General features: G+C 41.5%; 1 protein-coding gene across 3 annotated transcripts in view; it reads right to left on the bottom strand.

The window, feature by feature from the left end:
* The window catches only part of DMD (dystrophin), a gene marked incomplete at its 3' end in the record, with an annotated part of 1946774 nt that overhangs the window by 1039173 nt on the left and 885657 nt on the right, over window positions 1-21944 (bottom strand). For all 3 annotated transcript variants that reach the window (XM_081125527.1, XM_081125528.1, XM_081125524.1), the window contains exon 43: window positions 5253-5425. In XM_081125527.1, the coding sequence (XP_080981653.1) occupies window positions 5253-5425 (173 nt within the window). The remainder of the gene's footprint in view (window positions 1-5252; window positions 5426-21944) is intronic.

Raw genomic sequence — 21944 nt, 5'->3', positions numbered from 1 at the left:
AAAGCTACTAGATTTAATAAATGAATTCGGCAAAGTAGCAGGATACAAAATCAACATCCAGATATTGATGGCATTTTTATACACCAATAATGTACTCTCAGAAAGAGAAACCAAAAAAACAATCCCATTTACCACTGCAACAACAACAACAAAGATACCTTGGAATAAACTTAACCAAGGAGGTAAAAGACCTGTATTCAGAAAGCTATAGGACACTGAAAAAAGATAGAAAAATATATAAACAAGTGGAAGCATATACTGTGCTCATGGATTGGTAGAATTAACATCATTAAAATGTCTATACTACCCAAAACAATCTGTATATTTAATGCAATTCCTATTAAAATACCAACATCATATTTCACAGATCAATATTCCAAAAATGTATATGGAACCAAAAAAGACCCTGAATAGCCACAGCCATCTTGAGAAAGAAGAATAGAGTTGGAGGGGTCACAATACCAGATATCAAGTTATACTACAAAGCCACTGTAATCAAAACAGCCTGGTACTGGCATGAGAACAGGCGTATAGATCAGTGGAACAGATCAGAGAACCCAGAAATTGACCCACATAATTAATTAATATTTGACAAAGGAGACAAGAACATACAATAAAGACAATCTCAATAAATGGTGTTGGGAAAGTTGGACAGGTACATGCGAAAAAAATGAAACTAGATCACCAACTTACAACATACACAAGAATAAACTCAAAATGCATAAAAGACGTAAATGTAAGTCTCAAAACCATAAAAGTCCTAGAAGAAAACTCAGACATCTCACTTAGTAGAATTTTCACCAATATATCTCCTGGGGCAGGAGAAACAAAGGAAAAAGTAAACAAATGGGGCTACATCGAACTAAAAAGCTTCTGCACAGCAAAACAAACCAGCATCAAAATGAAAAGGGAGCCCAGTATATGAGAGAACATATTTGTCAATAACACATCTGACAGGGGTTAATTTCAAAATATATGGGGAACTCATACAGCTCAACAAAAGGAAGACAACCCCATTAAAAATGGGTACAAGACCTGAATAGGCACTTCTCCAAAGAGGACATACAAATGGCCAAGAGACATGAAAAAATGCTCAGTGTCACTAATTGTCAGACAGATACAAATGAAAACCACAATGAGGTATCAGCTCACACCTGTCAGAATGGCTCCATCAACAAGTCAACAAGTGCGGGCGAAGATGCGGAAAAAAGGGGACCCTAGTACACTGCTGGTGGGAATGCAGACTGGGGCAGCCACTGTGGAAAGCAGTGTGGAGGTTCCTCAAAAAATATTATGCTAAGCGAAATAAGCCAGACAGAGAAAGACAAAGTACCACATGATCTCACTTATATTTGGAATCTAATGAACAAAATAAACTGACGAACAAAATAAATCCAAAGGCATGGAAGCATGGAACAGTCTGACGAATCTCAGAGGGAAGGGGGGAGTGGGTGGGAAGAGATTAACCAAAGAACTTATATGCATAAATGCATTGCCCATGGACACAGATAATAATTCAGTGAAGGCCTGGGGTGGGGCAGGAGCCAGGTGGAGGGTGGCAATGGGGGAAAAATAAGGGGGGACATCTGTCATATTCTCAACAACAAAGAAAAAAATTCAGCAGATTTTTGTTGGGAACCAACATAAAGGCTATACAGGCCATTTATGAATGTATAGTTTCTAATCTAAGGATTCAAGAACGTACCATTCTATGGTCCTTGATGGGAGGCACATCCCTTACTATCATGACAATGAGCCCAAATTCCAGCTATTTATTTTCCCTGACCCCTGGCAGTTAGAACCTAGTTATATGACCAAAGCTTGCCTGATATGAGAAGTCTGTAATTTATGGCCCACAGAAAAATCTGGCCCACCACTTGTCTTTATAAATAAAGTTTTATTAGAATAAACCATGCCCATTCATTATGTATCATCTATGGTTTCTTTCACCCTACAACAGCAGAGTTGAGTAGTTGCAACAAAGAATACATGGCCTGCAAAGACTGGTGGGGGTGACTGGATAAAGAAGGTGAAGGGATTAGCTAAAGACCGCATATGCATACCCCATGGACACGGACAATAGTTTGGTGAAGGCCAAGGCAGGGGATGGTGGGGGTGGATGGAGGGGGCAAAGGGGGGGGAGGGGGACGCCTGCAATTATGTTGACATTAAATTTTTTTTAAAAATCCAGCCCGTGCCTTATTAACGATTCTGCCAGAAACCTTAATTCTAAAGTTGGTTACACAAAAAGAAATAATAATTTAGATACTTTTTTGCAGTGATAGTAGCAAACAATATCCAGTGGCAATGGTACGTCCGGGTGCACCAGTGTTATCGTGGCCACGGCAGCAGTTCATAACTCAGATTCATTTTGTGGCTTGACGCTGGATGCGTTTCTGAATGCCTAGCCCGGTCTTCCTTGATAGTTTCTCTCCATTTTTAAACCTGGCTTTCAGGCCTTACCATTGATTCCATGAGCTACCTGATATCCTTCTGGTAAGTTACATAATTCTACCTAAGTTAACCATAGTCACTTCCTGTTAGTTGTAAATCAGAACCTTGAGTGGTTCGTACACCTTGCTTTATTTCTGACTCTGAGCAAGATGTTCCTATTCCACTCTCCAGGGGTATTTTTCTCGCCATCTAACATAGCTCAAATCTATCAACCTGTATTTTATTGATTGCCCATTTTCTCTCCAGGACTGGGGAGTTCTTCAAAGCAGGGACTGAACTTAATTAATTTATCTGTGGTGCTCAGGAAAATGTGAAGGAATATCAGAATAAATTAACAGATGTGAAGGTGATCAGAGCCGTAGACCATCATTATCATCATCAGAATTGCCAGGTTTAATTGCGTCATCATGCATAAGCAATCTGCCAAGCGCTCACATGCATTGTGTCACTCAGTCCTCATAACAACCTTATGACTGGGAAAATATTTTAATCCTACTTCATAGATAAGGGAATTGTGGAGCATACGAGTTAAGGACACATAGCTAGTCAGCGGAAAGCCAGGATTCCAAAACAACTTGGACTCTACAGCCTGTGCCCACAGGCAATAACTTCAACCAATTTTACCTGCGACTAGGCCAAAAGCTATAGGAAACTGAATGGTTCCTGACCAATTCCTAGAGAAGGCCACTTAGAGTAAACTTGAGATGCTCTTCCAGTCCCTGGATATGAAAACAAAAGTGAGTCTAATGGGATAGAGACATTCTGTTCTTTGCTGGACCCATGAGAAGCCTCCTATTTGGGGTGAGAGTTCAGTTCACCCTCTCTATGGAATGGGATTCATGTTTCTGCTTCTTTTAAAGTCTATGGTTGAAGGTGAACTACAAGGGGACATCTACAGGACCCTGTGAGAAGGGAATACCTAGCTCCCTGGCCAAAGATGACATAAATAAAGTGGGGAGAAGCCTCAAAAAGCAAAAGGTTCACCACTGCTTTAGTGCAGAGTGGTAGGTGCCTACAGAGGCACAGTAACCAATGGCCACCCAAGGACGCCCCAAGGTTCTTAGAGATGGTATTGGTGGCCTGGATGGCTGGGAGAAAACACTGTCAGAGAAAAGACAAAGACAGAGACATCCCAATAGTGGAATAAAACTGACCAAAAGAGGGTGATGAAACTGACCTCGTTGGAGTGGCTTGCAGAGGTTCATAATGACTCCATGTGGTACACCACGGTGGCATTTTAAGTTTGCCTTTTGCAGTATATGCACAAGGTTGCTGAGTTTCTTTTCTTTTATCAAGACTTGATTTGGATACCCTGGGATCAGCTATTTTCCATCAAGTTAAAATAAAGCTATTAGACCATCCACAGAGAAATATTCTTGAGTTTCCGGGAGGAGGCTTGAGTCCAGACACACTGAACAACCACTTTGTACTCAGCAGTGCTAAGCTTATCACACAAAAGAAAATATAGCTCTTGTCTTTAAGGAGCTTGAGTGCGAGGCAGAAAAGTAAACAAACTGATTACTGTGTGGTAAGTTCTAGAAGTAGGTCAGTTCGGAGCCAGTGAATCCGGCAACGTTTGCAAATACATAAATGGAACGGTGATACAATATTACATTAAATGTTAAAACAATATCTAAGTTTCTAGACTTTATGATCAACTGATAGTCTTAGGATCTTAAGGAGGAATAACAGCTCAGTGAAACCTAAAGTTTCACAAATAAGACAGAGGGGAACAAAACATGTGAAATCTTCAAATCAAATTAAGATTGCTAGAGCAGAACTTGGAGAGGTTGGAGTGCAGACAGGAATTGATAACTGATCAGATGAGCTGCACTCATGTGAAGGCTCATATGCCAAATTAATGACTCGACTTTATTCTAAGGGAAATGAGATTATAGTACTGAAGTTCTTACACTTAAGCAAACAACTCTGGAAGAAAGATAACTGGGAACAAAGTAGGGATGCTCATTGGAGATAACCAAGATTTCTACTAGCAGCATCAGTTTAGAAACCTAAAGTAGTAAATGAAGAACTAAAATAGAAGAATGGATAGTTAAAAATGGGTAGATGTGAGATATTGAGAAGGTTCTCTATAACTATTAGAAAATTGTTTGGTTTCCTTTCAGAATATTAAAGAAGACTGTCTCGAGGCTACAAATTTGAAACAAATTGTTTTAAAGCCATTAGAACTTTATTACTTTTAATCTAAAATTGAAAGAAAAAAATAACACTAACTTCTTGTGATGTGAGGCTAAAGAATACATATGAATTTAAAATTTTTGGTCAAAAGCTAGGTATTTTAATTAAGGTAAGCACTGAAAGGTTGTTTTAAATCAACCTAACAAGTTCCTTGTGGCAAAAAAATATGTGTGTGGGGGGGTCTTCAACACATAAAATAATGCCTTCAAAATAGAAACAATAAATAAAAATCAACTTTCTGTTGATAGCTTATATTTCAAACATGTTAATCTAAGTATCAAACCACTATAAATATATAGGACACAAATTTGACCAGACATACACTTTATATTCTACAGTTATTTACACCAACTCAGTTAAATGACCAAACCTGTTCTGACACCTGAATTTTAACAGATAAGATAGTGCTCCAAGAATTTCCAGAATTCAGCTCATTAGTATGAACTATTCATCATTATTTGTTCTCACTCCACTTACATTTTCCCAATGATAGTGATGCTTCTCTCCCTCCCCCCCTCCACCATGGAGAACACTGAAATGATCTCTAGAGTTCCCTGAAAACAGGTATAATCACTTAGTGAAATAAAAGCGTCACCTACCCTTGGCGGTCCTTGTACGCTTTGTTAACCCTTTCCCACTGGGAATCCAGCCGTGAGAGGGCTTCCTGGACCTTTGCCCTTTCCGCGGGTGCGGCGCTCTGCAGCACCGCCGTCTTCTTCTTGTGAATGGTGTCAATCGGACCTGAGATTTGCTGCAGGCTGTCTTTTATGTTCTGTAATAGTGAAAATTCAAAACAAATGAGAAATGACTCAGCTGCCTAGGGAAAGAGAAAAGGGAAAACTTACAGACCCCCAGGAGTAACAAATGGTCTTGCAAGTCTTAATTATTGACTTTGAAAGTCCTCAGCCCTGAAGCCCAGTGGTTTCCAGATGCCCCAATGCAATGGGCAATGCGCAGTTCTACGACCGCTCCAGCCAACCCCTCCCTCCATCTCCAAAGCCCGTCTTCACTTGGCTTCTGTAACCTGAACTCTTCAGGTTTGTCCCCCACCTTCTTGTCTACCGCCTCTCAGCTTTCTTGGCTGAACCCCCTCTTCATTAATGTCTTAATCTTGGAGCGCTCCAGCCTAGCTCGACACTTCTTGCCCTCTCTACTCACACTCTTCTATTTGTTCCCAGGCCTGGGAATACGCTTAACATGACAATGACTCCCAAACTTCTACAGCTAGCCCCGTCCTCAACTCTGAACTCCACTCCCAAATCCAACACGGGTGTCTGAGAGCATCTCAAACTCAACATGGCCCTAACCGAATTCTGAACCGCATCCCCTCACCCTTCCTTTCCCATGGTTTTCCTCATTTCAGTAAATGACACAGCAATTAATAAGGTATTCAGGCTGCCAACCTTGGACTCACACTTGAACTTTCTTTCTTAACCCCCAGTATTCAAATGGCTCTACTTCCAGAGCCTGCCCAGCCCTGGTGCACTTCTCATGACCTCCTTGCTATAGCTGCCGTAAGCTATCATGATATCCCGGCTGGATTATTGCCACAACTGCCTGAATGATCCTCCCGCTTCCGATCATGCCCATTTCCCAGTCAATTCTCCAGGCAACAAAGAGATTCTTTTAAAAACATAAACCTGATTATATTGCTCCTCCGCTCAAAACCCTCCAACGGCCCTCACCAAACCCATAATCTTTGCCACGACCTAAAAAGCTCTGTGTGACTTGGCTGCATGCGGCCCACAATTCTAACCTTATCTTTTCTTAGTCTTTTCCAAGTTCACACTCTCTCAGCCTCATTAGCCCCTTTACACCCCTGGCGTATGCCAAGCACGCTCTGGCTTCAAGAACAGCACTCGCTGTTCGCTCTGCCAAAAATATTCTTTCCCTCCAAGACATTTATATGGCTGGTTCCCCCACTTCTTTCTCGCCCCAAAGGAGCCTTCTCCACCACTCTATTTTAAACAGCAGCCCCAATCCCTCTGTGCTCCCTGTATTCTTTATCTTTCCTCATGGCACTTATGAGCAACATTAAATCACCTCTCTACTGGTCTCTCCAGCACCAGACTAGACCCTGTGAGTGCAGAGATGCCATCGGTCTTGCTTTCTGTTGGGTTTCCAGAGCTCAAACCTGTGCCCGGCATGTTAGGTACCGACGCATTTTTGTTGAACAAATGAAGAAATCCAAATGCATCCCATAAATTAAATGCATAATTTTTATCTAGTTTATATTTAAGGGGAAAACATCCTAAGTCAGACATTCATTACATAATAAGTTGTTAAATATTAATTTTAAAAATTGCTAAAAATTACATATTTGTCTGGCCTTGCTAGTATGAATTTATTTTGCGCATCTGAAGTTCTACAGACAAGTCAACTGAGCAAACGTTTCTTGAGCTCCTCCATGTAAAAGGGTCAACGTACAGAAAGTGAAGGTAGGTGAAGCACAGTTTTATTTGTTTGTTTTTGAGAAGTTTTTGTTGTTGTTTTGTTTCTGTTTTTTCTTTTTTTCTTTTATTAAGGGAGGGTGTGTTCTGGAGAATTGAAGGAAAAATAAAAGTGTATAAGCCCCCGCTAGATTATAAGAAATAGTATGGTGAGCGGTGTAAGTGGTACTGAATCTTTCTGGAAGCTCAGAGAGGGGATAAATCACACAGCATATTTGGTCACAAGCTCAGGAAAGAGTTCACAAAGGAAGTGCGATTTGGGGTTGGCATAGTTGATTAGCTGAAGTAGGTAGGACATTACAGTTAGTAGGTTACACGCATACAAAAACAGGGAACGTGAGCGGGCATATTTGGCCAACTTTCCAGAAATGTAGAGAATTAGGGAAAGATGGGTCAAGAAACAGAGGCAGGCGATGTTTAACGATGTGCTTTGAAAATTCTAATTGTAATTCAGTCACCAGTAGGAAACTATGGCTTACAAAAAAATCATAGAAAATTTCAAATCTATAAAATGCAGGAAGATATTACAACTAGTCCCCAGGAACCTACCGTCCAGTGCCAACTCTGATGCACTCATGGACAACCCTGCTTCACCGTATTACCACACATTCACCTCCTCAACTGCATTATTTCTAAACAAGGTGATATCACACTGTATTCATAAATACTTCAGCACGTGTTTTCAATATATATCAACTCTTTTTTAAAAAAAGTACACATAATACTATCATCACACCTACAAACTTAATGCAACTTTATTAATGTAATCAAATACTGAGCTGCTATTCATTAGTACGCTGAATTGGGAAAGGAGTTTAAAAGGAAGACTCTCCAGAACTCAGTGACTGGGCTTTGGGTCAAAAGGAGGAAAGACTTGAATAGCTCCCAGGTTTCTGGCCTGGATATTTGGATGAACCGTGGTGTCACCGAGTGAAAGGGTTTCAGATGATGAACAGGTGCCCTGCGTGCACGCATGCTTGCATGTGCATGTGCGTGTGCAAGGTTCCGTTTTGGACATAATCACATTGAGAGGCCTTCGAGGCACCAGGCTCTACATATCCAACAGGTGACTGGCATCGGATTTTTGAGAAGAGAAATGAAATGGCAACTACCACTGGGCCATGCGTATCTTCACATGGTCTGGGCTTTCTGAGCAAAGAGCATTGGGAACTGGGTTTAAGGATAACTGAATAGCAAATGTATCTTGGAGTCTAGACTAGTACATTACTCCAGAGAGGCTTGGTTGGAAACTTCCCTCTCCTCTCTGGGGCTCTTTGCTTACGCTCCAAGAACAACAGACCTCTACCTTCCCCTGTCTCTGGAGATGATTTGTTTACATTCCAGAACAAAGGTTGGTTCTCTCTCTCTCTCTCACCAGCTTCCTTACATAAGCTCTGATGTTCATAATTTGGCAGTTTCTCTTCTGTATTGCAGCCCCTGCATGATAAACATCTGGCCCTCATTGCATTTTCCTATGGGGACTTGGGGCATGGGAACTGGCACAAAGATGCTCTTGAATAATTTGTTCTCTGACCCAGAGATCTCCTGTTTCCTGCCAGGATAAATAAATATAGATATAAGAACTTAACAAGTATCACTAAAAGGAAAATGAAGGCAAAACCGTCCCCATGCATGGGATGGAGACAAGGCTAAACAGGAGCCTGCAGCTTTCCAGAAAGGAGGCTCTGAGGCAAACTGCACAGGTCAGGCTGGGCAACAGTGGAGAGGTGGTGCGCAGGCCTTGGGGGGGTTTCCTGCCTCATTCTAAGGCTTCTGACTGTGACGCATGAAGATGCCCCGGGGGGAGAACTGAGCTGTAGAAATGGGGGGATATAGATAATGTAGTTGGAAGGAATAAAAGTCAATGCTTACAGTGGGGATTTAAAAAAAAAAAAAAGGAGCTGTGTTCCTAGGTTTTGCAAATTAGGAGGCAAAAGTGTAATATGCAATGGCTCTGGGTGCTGTGGATTAATCTGAGAGAGAGAGGAGCTGTTTAGAGTCCCAAGGTGTTCTCTTCAAGTCCATGTCCACCTTGTGATTGGAAGGCTTCATTATTTTTTGGTAAGCAGCTCAGTTTAACTCAAGGGTAAGAGTACTTATCTGACAGGTCAAGTGTTGCCATAGGAGAGAAGGGAGGGCTTGCCAGCACCGAAACATCCCGTGAGAGTACTACCCTGGAGGAGTGCAGGTTAAAACTGTCTTCTAGCAGTTACATGCAGAACTGCGAGTCATTGGAATACAGACGCTGCTGGATTGCACAAGAGATGGTCAAATTGCTCAGGAAAGTGTTTGAGGGTGAAAGAGTGAGCAAAAAGGTTGCCTGAGGATGAACCTCTGTGGGAGGAGGGAGTTGTCACCAAGTCAAATGCAGACAGGAACAGGGGGCAAAGTCAACTTTAGCAATTTAGGGGGTCGTTGGTGATCTTATCAAAAGCAATTTCAGCATTTTGAAAGTGTGAAAATATGAATCTGGAGAGAGCAGACTGTTTTCCAGTGAACCTTCTTTCACCGCAAAATTGAAAATAGGGTAGTACTACGTTGCGGTGTGCTTTCTTTGACACAAGACACTTCTTTATTGAAGAAAGGTTTACTACTAATAAAAACAAAACTGATAATAAAGCAGAAACTTTGTAAAGAGATAGAATGGTGGGATTTAAAGAACGATAGAAAGGAACAAATAAAACAGAAACTGACTCATAGATACAGAGAATAGTTGATGGTTGGCACAGGAAGGGGAGTTGGGGTCGAGGTGAAGGGACTGGGAAGTACAGATGGGCAGTTACAGAGTAGTCACGGGGATGAAAGCACAGCACAGGGAACAGAGCCAACAATATTGTCATAACTATGTACGGGGCAGGTGGGAGCTGGAAATATTGGGGGGAACACTGTGTAAAGTATGTGATTGTCTAACCGCTATGCTGCACACCTGAAGCTAATACAAAATAATACTGAATGTAAACTGTAATGGAAAATAAATTTTTTTAAGATAGAATGATCTGGCCCGGCTGGGCATAGCTCAGTGGTTGAGCATCGACCTAGGATCCAGGCGATCGGGGTTCGATTCCCGGTCAGGGCGCAGGCCCGGGTTGCGGGCTCCATCCCCAGCAGGGGGCGTGCGGGAGGCAGCCGATCAATGACTCTCTCATCATTGATGTTTCTCTCTCTCTCCCTCTCCCTTCCTCTCTCTGAAATCAATAAAGACATATTAAAAAAAAAAAAAATAGAATGATCTGGAATATGTTAGCAATGCCCTAAAAGTCAGTGCAGTCAAGCACGCCTCACGTTTTCTTTTGTTTTATTTACTTGGCAGAATTTCTTGACCATCTCATGACTCTGAGCCCTGGAGTTTGGGTGGAATATTTTGGCCTATCCCACCAGCTTAATTGGGTCAGGTGCTAGGAACACGCGTCTTTGCAATGCTGCTGTTAACTCGCTGACCCGGGCAGCGGAATTTCACCCCCACTTCCAGAGAAGGGAAGGGGGATCCTTCCCACCAGAAGAGAAGTAGTCCATTTATGGCTTTGGTGTGTGGGTGGGTGGGGGGTGTGCATGTGCACACACACACACACACACACGTGCCCAAACACATATTCTCTGTTTGAGGCTGTGAGCTTGCAAAGCTTCGTGATTTTAACCCGAATCTCTGCAGAGCTCCCAATGCTCTGCCAAGTGGTAGAATTGTTCAGAATCGAGTTATGAACTGTTTTAGCAATGCTGGGCAGCATGCTGCAAAGGCGAGAAAACTTTCTATCTTAAATGAGAAAAAGCGAAAAGCAAAAACTGGGGCAGGGATGTCATACTCCCTGGATATCTAGATAATAGCTCCTTGGTGCATTCTCAGAGAATGCTGCCAAACTTGGCTGGAGTCCAGGAAACCCTTTTTAAAGTGCCTATGCATACTCTTGTCCCTGAGGCATTGCACACAGAAATATGGTGCATGCACCAAAGAAAATTCTGTAGCAGTTTCCATAGTTTAAAGTCAGAGATGAGCTCTTTTATAGCTTTTTACTATTTTAGTTTGTCTAGAAATAAGTGATCTTTACAGTTTCTGACCCTCTAAAAATGAAACCATGGTCCCTGTAGTTGCTATGGTGATAAAAAAAATCCCTAGGATCACCGTAGAATATATTAGTTCCATTTCTACCCCTTAATAGTTCCTTATCTTACCGGAAACATATGATGGAAAAATGATGAAGTGCCCACTTTTTAGTCAACTTCTTTCTTAATTTTGACATGCCCCATGAATTTACCTTCCCAACCCCCATTTCAGTTCTGCAAGATGTCCATTTGTTAACCGCTCTTCCTGCAAAAGGAAATTTAAGTCCTTAATATTTTAAAATAGCATCCTTGTAACCCTGATTCACAAAATCAAATAAATTAAATAAGACCCTTATTTATACACGACGAATAGAGAAAAATTAGTGAAATAACTTTCACAATTGAAAGATGAAGTCCAGATACGTAAAATAAAGAAAAACAGAAGATTATGAACTATGCTGTTTTAACTCACATTTCTAGTTGAAAAGCCTGTTGTTTAATTGAGAACTCATTGATAACACAGACAATAATGTAGGCCTCAACTTCCAGATAAATACTATTTTAAATCATGGGTCTCCCTGTAAGAAGAGAGTCCCTTTTCAAAGGGGATTCATCACACAAACAATCTGAACCTAAAAGTAGCTGGTTTATTTAAGTATTGTGTAATAAGTGCCTTCAATGGGCTAGAAAGAGAAACGAGGGACTATAGGCAATTTATCTAGGAAACCAAACAAGGGACCTATTTGCCAACTAATCGAGTTGAGATAAAGGTCTCAAGTAACTCTTAATTTAACTATGCTCTGTTCTCTATCATAAGAGGAAGATTTCTGCTGTTTAGTTTTTCCCCCCATTTAATGTAAAGTGACAACTACTCCCTTGATGTCAGAATATTTCATTACAAAGCATGCCTTTCTTTACCCACCAAAATGGTAAACCTATTTGCATGAATGTCAAAGTAGATATGGTAGAAATGGAACAGGCCTGGAGTATATGGAACAGGGAGAGTGCTACCTGAGATAAACTGAACTTATTGTTAACCACTTCTGATAAAAATAAACTTAAAAGAGAACTTACTGAATTTTTAATGTCTTTTCTTACCTCCAGCTAAATTCTGTGTTTCAAAAATACTCTGAAAAGTGCCAGCTTTATTCCTGCTGTACTTTCTCTGTAGTCATGAAAATGAATGGGCATCTCACAACAAAACCTAACATTCAGTTCATCAGTTGCTTATAATTCAGCATACAATTTTAAAAATGAGGATGTCTATAATTTAGAGGTGTCTTTAGCCCTGTTGTATACCAAAGAAGTAAGCTTGAACACAGCTCCATGAGTTTAAAACTCTTACCAAGGTAGGATTTTCAACAGTATGTTCATTGTAGGATGTGTATACCAACATTAATCTGAAATTTTGTCTCCTATTTAAAAGTTTGCAATAAAACATTTAAAAATTATTTACAAAATATTGATTTCAAATTTTGCCAGTGTTCCCTCAGCCAAAATGTTTCAGTAAGGAAAAGAGCCATCTTAAAATTGAAACAATATAGTTTCCGAGCTATAAAAACATAAGTTAAAATGTACAATAATGTGAAATTGATTGCTTAGTGTATTTTCCCCTAAAAGTGACTTCCATATTTCATTGATCCTCTCGTTTGAAGTAAATTGAACTTCATTAAAAAAATAAAACTATAAAAGTGCTTTCTAGCTATTCCTCAGCTTTCATTTCTCAAAATGACTCATGTGAGCAGATGGCTGTAAACACCTGTAAATCACTTTTTTAACCATCTTTACTTCCAGAAGGACATTTTTATTTATTGCTTCTCTAATAGCTTCTTGGTTGCCTCTCCCCCTCCTCTGCACGCGGTGCTGGTTGGCGTAGCTGTCATCACACAGCCGGGCCTCCCCAGTCTTTCCTGCTTCTGCTATGGCCCGGGCTTCTCTCTGTTTCTCTGCATTGATTCAACACGTTGAGAACCTGCCATGTGCCAGGCGCCTTCTGTGTCCTGGGGACACAATAGCGAGCCAGAAAGACGAAGTCCTCCTGTTCTGCTGGGCCGCCAAGGCTTTGCAGCAGCCTCACGCAGACTGGGTCACTGCATGTCTCAGTCCCCACGCCTGCCAGGCGCCTCCTCTGTCGGGCACTGTCGGCGATGCACCTATGCGGCCACCCTGACATCCTGCTCACCCTGTTTCCCACCTCCATCAATAAGACCCATTTGTGTCGAGGCGACATTTAGGTCATGGCGCAGCCAAGACTGTCTATGGAGTGAGGTGGGAGGAAAGAGGGCTGGGAAAGGAACACAGGAAAAGACCCATATTCGGTGAGCAAGTGTGGGAGAGCCAACAAGTCACCCCCAACGATTCCCAAATGTCTGTGTCTAACCGGGATTCTCTCCTGCACTCTACATATATGTCCGACGGTCTCTCTGATGTCTACTTGGATGTCTGTCCAATAAACACCTTAAGCTTACCATGTCAAAGCTCAGCTTGCACACCCCGCACCCTAACCCGATCCCCCCGGAATTTCCCACATCCTGTAGCTGATGGCGGCTCTACTATTCCAGCTGCTCGTGTTCAAATTCTCAGTGTTTCCTTGACTCCCGCACCAGCCCACATGCAACTGGCCACCAAGCCCCATGGGCTCCACCTTCCCAATGTACCCGAATGTGACCGCACCACTACTCTCACCCCAACTGCCGCCTTCAGCGTGGGCAACTCAGGATATGGGTTTAAAAGTAGTGTCCCCTGCACGGCCTTGCTGTGCTTACCATGCATGTCACCACGAGTGACAAATTCAGAAAGTGCCCTGGCACATAATAAACACGCGGTAGCTGTGAGTATTGTCCAAACTCCAATTGCATTCAAAGCACAACTATTCAAGGCCTTTCGTCCCCACAGACTTCTTCTCAGTTTCCGCTCTACATTGCCCCTCCTCACGAACCCAGTTACATTCATGTCCTATGCTACACACTGCGGCTACGTCATGTCTCCCCCAGCTTCATTACATTTCAACGTGTTTGTATAAATACAAAACGTGTTTTCAATTAATATTACAAATTACCGGGGTTCAGGAATCAAGTCTTCTATTTCTTCCAGAGTGTTCAGCACGGCATTCGGGCCCTAATAAAATATTTGTTGATTTGAAGTGAAAAATTGAGTTGAAGCTCTGAATCTCAACTTGCTTAAAAAACCCGACGTGAACTGAGTCACTGAACGTTCTTGCTACACTGCTCTCCACCCACTGGGATCTGCATTCAGGCCCCACGGATGTCCTGAGCTATTCAGATACCTCCCAGCTTATTCCGTTTTCCTGGTCGCTTGGCTGTTAGAGGAGACGGGGGGTCACAGTCCATCGGCATCTCCTGGCCCCCCGTGTTCCTCAGAGGCAATCCTAGTCCACCAGCACCAACCAGACTGAGCGCGACTTCGCACGGCGTTTGGGGACAGCTGTGCTCTCTGCACAGGGGCGCGCAGTGTCCAAGTCGTTCTGCAGGAAAGCTCCATAGAAAGCAGGGCTCTTGCACGAGCGACGGAACTGGGCCAAAGCAAACGTGTTTCTCTTAACAATTAGACAAGTGGCGTTGTTTCCAATATTTTTTAGAACCAGGACAAAATTTGAAGTCCTGTGAGGCTGAACAGAGGGGACGGGCAGGTGGGCGTCATGGGGAAAATGCAGGGAAACCTCAAACACCGATTACTGCCGAGGGATGGAACTGAAAACCATGGGCAGGATGCTTTTCTTTCTTCTTGTCACTTTTTACTCTATTTTCCTTTTTAAATATGCAACCCAGAGCCCCTTATTATTTTGGTGAAGACTGAAAATCCAACGTGAGTGATCGAGCAAGTTCATAAGTAGCCACTATCCAAGACAGAATGGAATTTCATCTGTAGAAATGGATACAAATGGCAGTATAGTATTTTGGGAAAACAGGAAACATACTTGGTAATATTTTGCCCAGTTTGTAAATAATTCACGCTGTGGACATCGGAGAGCACGCTCTCTATCATTGTGTTTTACATGAGAGACAGAAAAGCAAGACGACTGCTCCATGTAATTGTTCTGAACCTAAATGCATACATTTAAGGAAAACAAAATAAAAGCCATGATATAGGAGTAGGACCATAACACTCTAGCTCATTTCCTTACCTCTCTGAAAGTCTCATAGATTTCCTTAAGGACAAGAAAATCCTTTACTCTTTTGCCTAAGGTTTGGTAAGTTAATTTGGGGAATTGGCAGTAGCTGGGGGTCCATTAAATATGTGATTTACAATACAAAATTTTTTATTCTTTCCTTGAATGTTTAATGATATGCATAGGGGCTCAGAAATAAGCAGACTTGGGCAAAAGTCACCGTATTAGATTGAACTATATGCAATCGCCAATATTTGAATATTTTGACCTACATAATGTTAATTCATTAGATTCCACTGAATGTTATTATAGCGTTAACATGCATGATTCCCAGTGTACGCAGGGAAATGAATACAGACTGGCTTTTCTAAACATCAAAAGAAACACAGCAAAATAAATAACAAAAAGAAATCTCAAACCACAAGGGAAGAAACACGACTTATTAAAGCCATTCTTCATGTAGAGCTTCAGTGATTTTAAATGTCTTAAGACACAGTTCTGAACTCAGAACACAGAATGTTAAAAGCTGAAAGAGAACTGGAAAAAAAGTAACCCAACATATCTCATTAAAAACCAAACTCCAAACAACAACAAAACCAAACAAATAAAGTAGAAAACAGCAACCTATACTTGGTAAAAGCCATGGTGCATGAAAACGTGAAACAATTTAGAGTTCGCATTCCTGTGCCTCAAAAAATACATAAAAATGTGAGTTATTTATTTGGCAGATAAAATCAATAGAAGAATGGAAAATTGTACCCCTAAGTAAGACACAGCTTTGGAAATACAGTAAAGAATATAGCTGAAAGTATATAAGATTCCCTAACAGATGTTTTTGTGGAAAGCAATTTTTTTTTTAGCCTATGTGCATTTTCTTTCTTTACTTTCAACTTTTCTTTTTACCTTTAGGCTATTTGCTAAATCTGGGAATAACTTTATGTGTATTTTATGCTGTTATTAACATTTTATTTAAAGTTTTGTACATATCAATATGCAATTTTATAAGGTTTACCGCACTCTTTTTTCTATGTTGAAAATGTAATTTTAGTAGATGATTCTCCATCTTACACAGAAGCACAAGAAAATACATCACAGTCTGAAGAAATCCCGAAAGTTCTGAGATTAAGAGTGGGGGGAATTCAGATGGGCTACAGTATCCATCACCTCCAACCCGTAGGCGAACATATCCATACTTCGGACTGGCTACATCGATGACTTAAAAATAACATCAGCCAGGGATTCCATATGGGGAGGGTGGGAAAGAACAGTTTTGCGGGGGGAGGAACTCCCACAAAAGTTTTTCCGAAAAAAATTACCAAAGGTCAAATTAAAGAGTAAAAGGAGCTCCCGGAGCAAATGCTAGAGGAGTGAAAGAGTAATTGAGGAGGTTTTCCACATTCTTAAAGGCAATTTGCTTTCAGGATTATTTGCACGAACATTTAATTTACCATAATATTTAAGATTTTGAATATTTGAGGCATGTGAGTTTTACAAACCTTAAAATTTATATAATCCTACATAATTTCACTCTATCTTCACAGGAGTACCGCTGAGTAGACTGGGACGGGTGTTATCACTGGTGTAATTTCAAAGTTAAAAAAACTGAGACTTGGAAATTTTTTGTGCCTTGTCCAAGGGCAACTATTAAGAGTTGGATTCGGTGTCTACATCAAAGGCTTTCAGGTTCAAATCCAGTGTTTTGCCAACGTCTCTAGCCTACCTCTTGTCATAACTGTATACTGCAAGCTCAGTGACTGGAGAAAATATTACTAATATTTTAATGACACGTGAGTTTCCTGCCACACGCTTTCACAGATGCCTGGTTTAAAATTCCGTGTCTAGAAACCCAGATCAAACATCTCCAGGCTGGCACCTATGTGTAGATTGTTAGAATTCACACATCTGGATGCTTGAACTCAGTATCACGTAAAAGAGGCTAAATCTGACTCTTTTTTCAGCTTTGGCACCGACAGCAGGTTAACACTGCTCTGTTCTCTTCGATCCCAGAGCCCGTATCTGGACTCGCCATACTGTCATTCATTCATTCATTCATTCATTCGTTCGTTCGTTCGTTCGTTCGTTCGTTCGGCTGATGCACACTGGGGGCCTACTAAGTGCCAGGCACTGTTCTAGGAGTTGGAGGCCCAGGAGTGAACAGAAAAAACAAGATACTATTTTTCTCTCCCTACCGGTCCTAAGTATGATGGATGTCGGTCACCACAGGGGACAGGTCGGAAGGAGTAGGTGACTCATTTGCAAACTACCGCACATGGTGAAATTGCACCTTTTGCTGTTGCTGACTCAATGCCACCATGTTAATGAACGTGGCACTACAGTTAAATGGATACACATACCCTTAAAATGCTCTTGCACGTGTTTTCAGATAATCCTGCGCTATTGTTTTCACATTTTGGGCTTTGAGGGGCTTTAGCTAACAAAAATGCCTTGAGACCCACGGTAACGTGGTTAACAGAAGAGCTCACAACTTCCATTTCTAAGAGAAAAGAATTATAGAAACCCATTAGTAGCTGTTGTGACAGCAGCCATTGGGGAGTAGATCTGTCTTAAAATTGAAAAAGAGAAATTGGAGTACCAAAGACTCAAACTGCAGGTCATTTTCACTCTCTGGAATTTGTCTTTATCTGACAGGTGAAGGCAGCGCCCTATATAAATCTAATTCTTATCTTCTTTATGTCCCATCCGGCTACCAGGCAGTACATTAATGACACATCGAACTGGGAAGAATGTTCAATCAAAAGGCATTAAAGTGCTTATTAATTAGATTTTCCTGAGCTTCTGAAGAAATTTTTAAAGTCATATTTAGTGGCTCTGTGGTACGTTGCCCGTTAGATTTCTCCTTCATGGTCTATGGCCCACACGTGAAAAGCGCTTCCTAAGCACAACTATTTATTCTGGCCAAAATATTCTCCATGGGATGACGCGTCTTTGAATAAATAGCAAATCAGTAATTATATATCATAGATCAAAAAATGACACCATAGCCCTGGCCGGTGTGGCTCCGTGGTCAGAGCCTGCGCCATGTGCTGAAGGGGAGGTTGGGCTCCTGGTCAAGGGTCAAGGGCACCTACGTGGGTTGCAGGTGGGTCCCGGCCCTGGTTGGGGGTGTGTAGGAGGCAACCAATCGATGTGTCTCTCTCACACTGATGTTTCTCTCCCTCCTTTCCCCCCTCTCCCCCCTTCCCTTCCGCTATCTCTAAAAATCAATGGAAAAAATATCCTCAGTGAGGATTAACCAAAAAAATTTTTAATGACATCATAATTGGACAAAGGCCAGCTTGAATAGTTCATGAAGAGAAGAGAAACCTCCCCACCACTTAATTGCAACCTCACAATTTCTACCAGTCTCATGAATTGTAAGTTTTGTTTTTTCTGTGTTTTTGGTTTTTAATCTATCTTTATTGATTTCAGAGAGAGGAAGGGAGGGGGAGAGAGAGAGAGAGAGAAACATCAATGATGAGAGTCATCAATCGGCTGCCTCCCGCACGCCCCCTGCTGGGGGATCGAGCCCGCAACCCGGGCCTGTGCCCTGACCGGGAATCGAACCGCGATCTCCTGGATCCCAGGTTGATGCCCAACCACTAAGCCCCGCCCGTCGGGCAATGAATTATAAGTTTTAATGTGGAAGTTTCTGACTTCCAGAATTTGTAGGATGGGGCTACCAAAGTAGTCCTGCTGGGAGAATGGAAGGGGTGGGCATGAGGTCTTTAAAGTACATTTTAGCAGAGATGGGAGTAAACTGTAGCATCTGAGTCAGAGTGGGACAGCTGCTGGGCCTGATAAGACAATGGCAGAGAGAAAAGAATGAGTAATTTCCTACAGAAGAGAGGCATGTATAAAATATAAAGGAAAACTGCACCAAAGCACATATAACTATGAACCGGGCATGGTTATAATGCAGTAAATATCTATAATCTCTTCATTATAAAAGAACTGAAAAATGAAGTACTATAGAAATGACTTAAGTAGGATTGAAATTATGGTGAATAGATTAATATCTGTAAACTAATTCACAAATATAAATAGCCAATTGAAAAATAAATCCCAAATTGTAAAAGCAGTTGAAGAAAGGAATTCTATTTATAACTGAATAAATGTGTTAGTTGAAAACTTGAATTTTCCTTAGAGAAATCACAAAATGATCACATTATTCAAGATGTTATATAGAGTGCAAAAGATCCCGTCTCACAATATGATAATACATTAATTACTAAAATTCCTATTTTTCCAAGCACTGAACTATTCTATTAGAAAATTTAGGTATAAGCCCTGGCCTGGTAGTTTAGTTGGTTAGAGGGCCGTCACAATATGCCAGGGTTGCAGGTTCAATCCCTAGTCATGGCACATACAAGAAGCAGCCAATTAATGCATAAATAAGTGGAGCAACAAAAATCTCTCTCAAATCAATAAATAGAAATTTTTTTAAAGTCGTAAAAAAAGTAAATTTATGTAGAATTTCGAAAGAATTTGTAATCAAATTCTGCTTTGACATTTTATGTGATCCATGATTATTTAATTTAGAATAATTGCAATATCCTTTAGTAGGGATATTATCAAATTGGTAGAAAATCTAACCCTTTATCTAGCATGTCCCTGTATTACAATGTGCCCAGAAAATTATTCTTTATTTTCCTTCAGATTTGTACAGATAGTACCTTCTTCCACTGTCTAATTCTCCTAATACTGGAGTGGAAAAACAATCAGTTTGCACATGGCATTAGTCCTGTCTTCACTCAAGTGATTGGCATTATTAAATGTGCACTTAAATGCAATGAAACAGATTCCAAAGAAGAGAGATTTTAACCCTGGTGATAAGATCTCCATTGTCAGCACTTTGCTCCTGCTTCAAGGCAAGACGAGTAAGGAAGGCACAAAATATCAATGAGAAGAAATCTCACATCCCTCAAGGGACCCTCTGCCAAATTCACAGGACATCTAAATATTCCTGGTCGAATACAGAAATAAATCTGCTAGCTCCACTTTGAAAACATTTCCAAAATCTAAAAATCTCTCCTTACCACCCTAGTCCAAGCCACTGGCATCTCTCCTTCCAAATGTTCTTGTTTACACTCTTGATCCCCTGTAGTTCTACTTTCGATCTGTGTGATCCTTTTAAAGCAAAAGTAAGATCCTGTCGCTCATCTCCTCCCAAAACTACAATGGCTCCTATCTCACTCAGAGCAAAAGGCAGTCTTCACACTGGTCCGCCAGGCCTTCCACAGCCTGAACTCCCACAGCCCCTTCGGTTTCATGCCCTAGTACCCCCCCCCCCCCCAGCTCACTGTGCTCCAACCACAAAGGGTTTCCTGCTCTCCACTGACCCAGTTTAGCATGTTCCCAACATGCGGGCCTTCACATTGACTACTTATGCCCGGACAGCAAGGCTGACTCCCTTATCTTCTTCACGTCTTTGCTCCAATGTGCTTTTCACTCTATCTAAAATCGCAATCCCAACTCTTTCTTTTAAATTTCTCTTTATTGTTGAAAATATTACAGGTGTCCCCTTTTTTCCCATTGCCCCCTTCCACCCCATCCCCTCCCCTGCCCCAGGCCCTTGCCACACTCTTGTCTGTGTCCCTGGGTTACGCACATGTGCATCTAAATTTTCCAAGTACTCCTGGCCCTTTAGTAGGTCCTATACTCCCTTATCCCACTCTGCGTGCTCTTTTCTCATAATATGCTTCATCTTCAAGTACACAATATTTACTTATTTATTATTTGTTTGCTATTTGCTTATATTCTGCCTCCTGCTGCTACAATAAAACTGTATGAAGGGAGGGCCCATCAGTTGACAGCAATGCCTGGTGCGTAGTAAGAGCTTAATAAATATTTTTGAATAAATGTATTCCCACTCCGTAGATAACAGCGTTTCCTAACAGTTCTTTTCAGCTCTCGAGGGCTGTGCATAAAAACTGAACCGGTCAAAGACAACGGAACAATTCTGCTTTACAATTTTAGCCTTTCTAAGCTCATAGCAAGCTCTCCCCAGTGCTGCTGAGGTTGAACAAAGGCCGCCTTTTACTCCATGAGCCTCTCCAAACTCTACATTGGGCCCAAGTGTCCTGGCAACACCTATGAGCTTTCTTCATAGTCCACACTTCTTGTCACCCTCTTAGCTACCAAAAATTTTGTTTTATCTACCTTCACCAGAGCATCTCTACTATCCTCAGTCTGGATGGGACAGCCGAAATGACGCATGCCTGACTTCTTGCTTTCCTATATTTTCCTTCCTTCTTTCACCTCCCTTTTCTCCTCGTATCCTTCCTTCCCTCCTTCCCTCTCTTCCTTCCTTTTATGGAATCTTCCTAAGTGGGCATGAATTAAGATGGAATTAGAACCCAGGACATTCTCTTATGACCCAGGCATGACAGACCTCAGTATCCTACCATCTTTTGCCAAAATTCACCCGTGCTCTGCTCAACACAGCACCCAAGGAACAGCCTCGTGAAAGGTGGCACAGTATACTGGTTAACAGCATAGATCAGGAGCTACTTTGCTTGGGTTCAAGTCCTTGCTCCACGAATACTAGTTGTATCAACTTTGCCAAGTCACTTTCTATTTCTTCAGTTTCTTCATATGCACAACGTGGATAATAATTTTAGGTACTGCATAGAGTTGGGGGGAAGATTAAATGAGTTAATACAGGTACATTATTA

This window comes from Miniopterus schreibersii (genome assembly GCF_964146895.1).
Source record: "Miniopterus schreibersii genome assembly, chromosome: X".
NCBI classification, from domain to species: Eukaryota; Metazoa; Chordata; class Mammalia; order Chiroptera; family Miniopteridae; genus Miniopterus; species Miniopterus schreibersii.
This window is presented reverse-complemented; position numbering and strand designations above follow the sequence as displayed.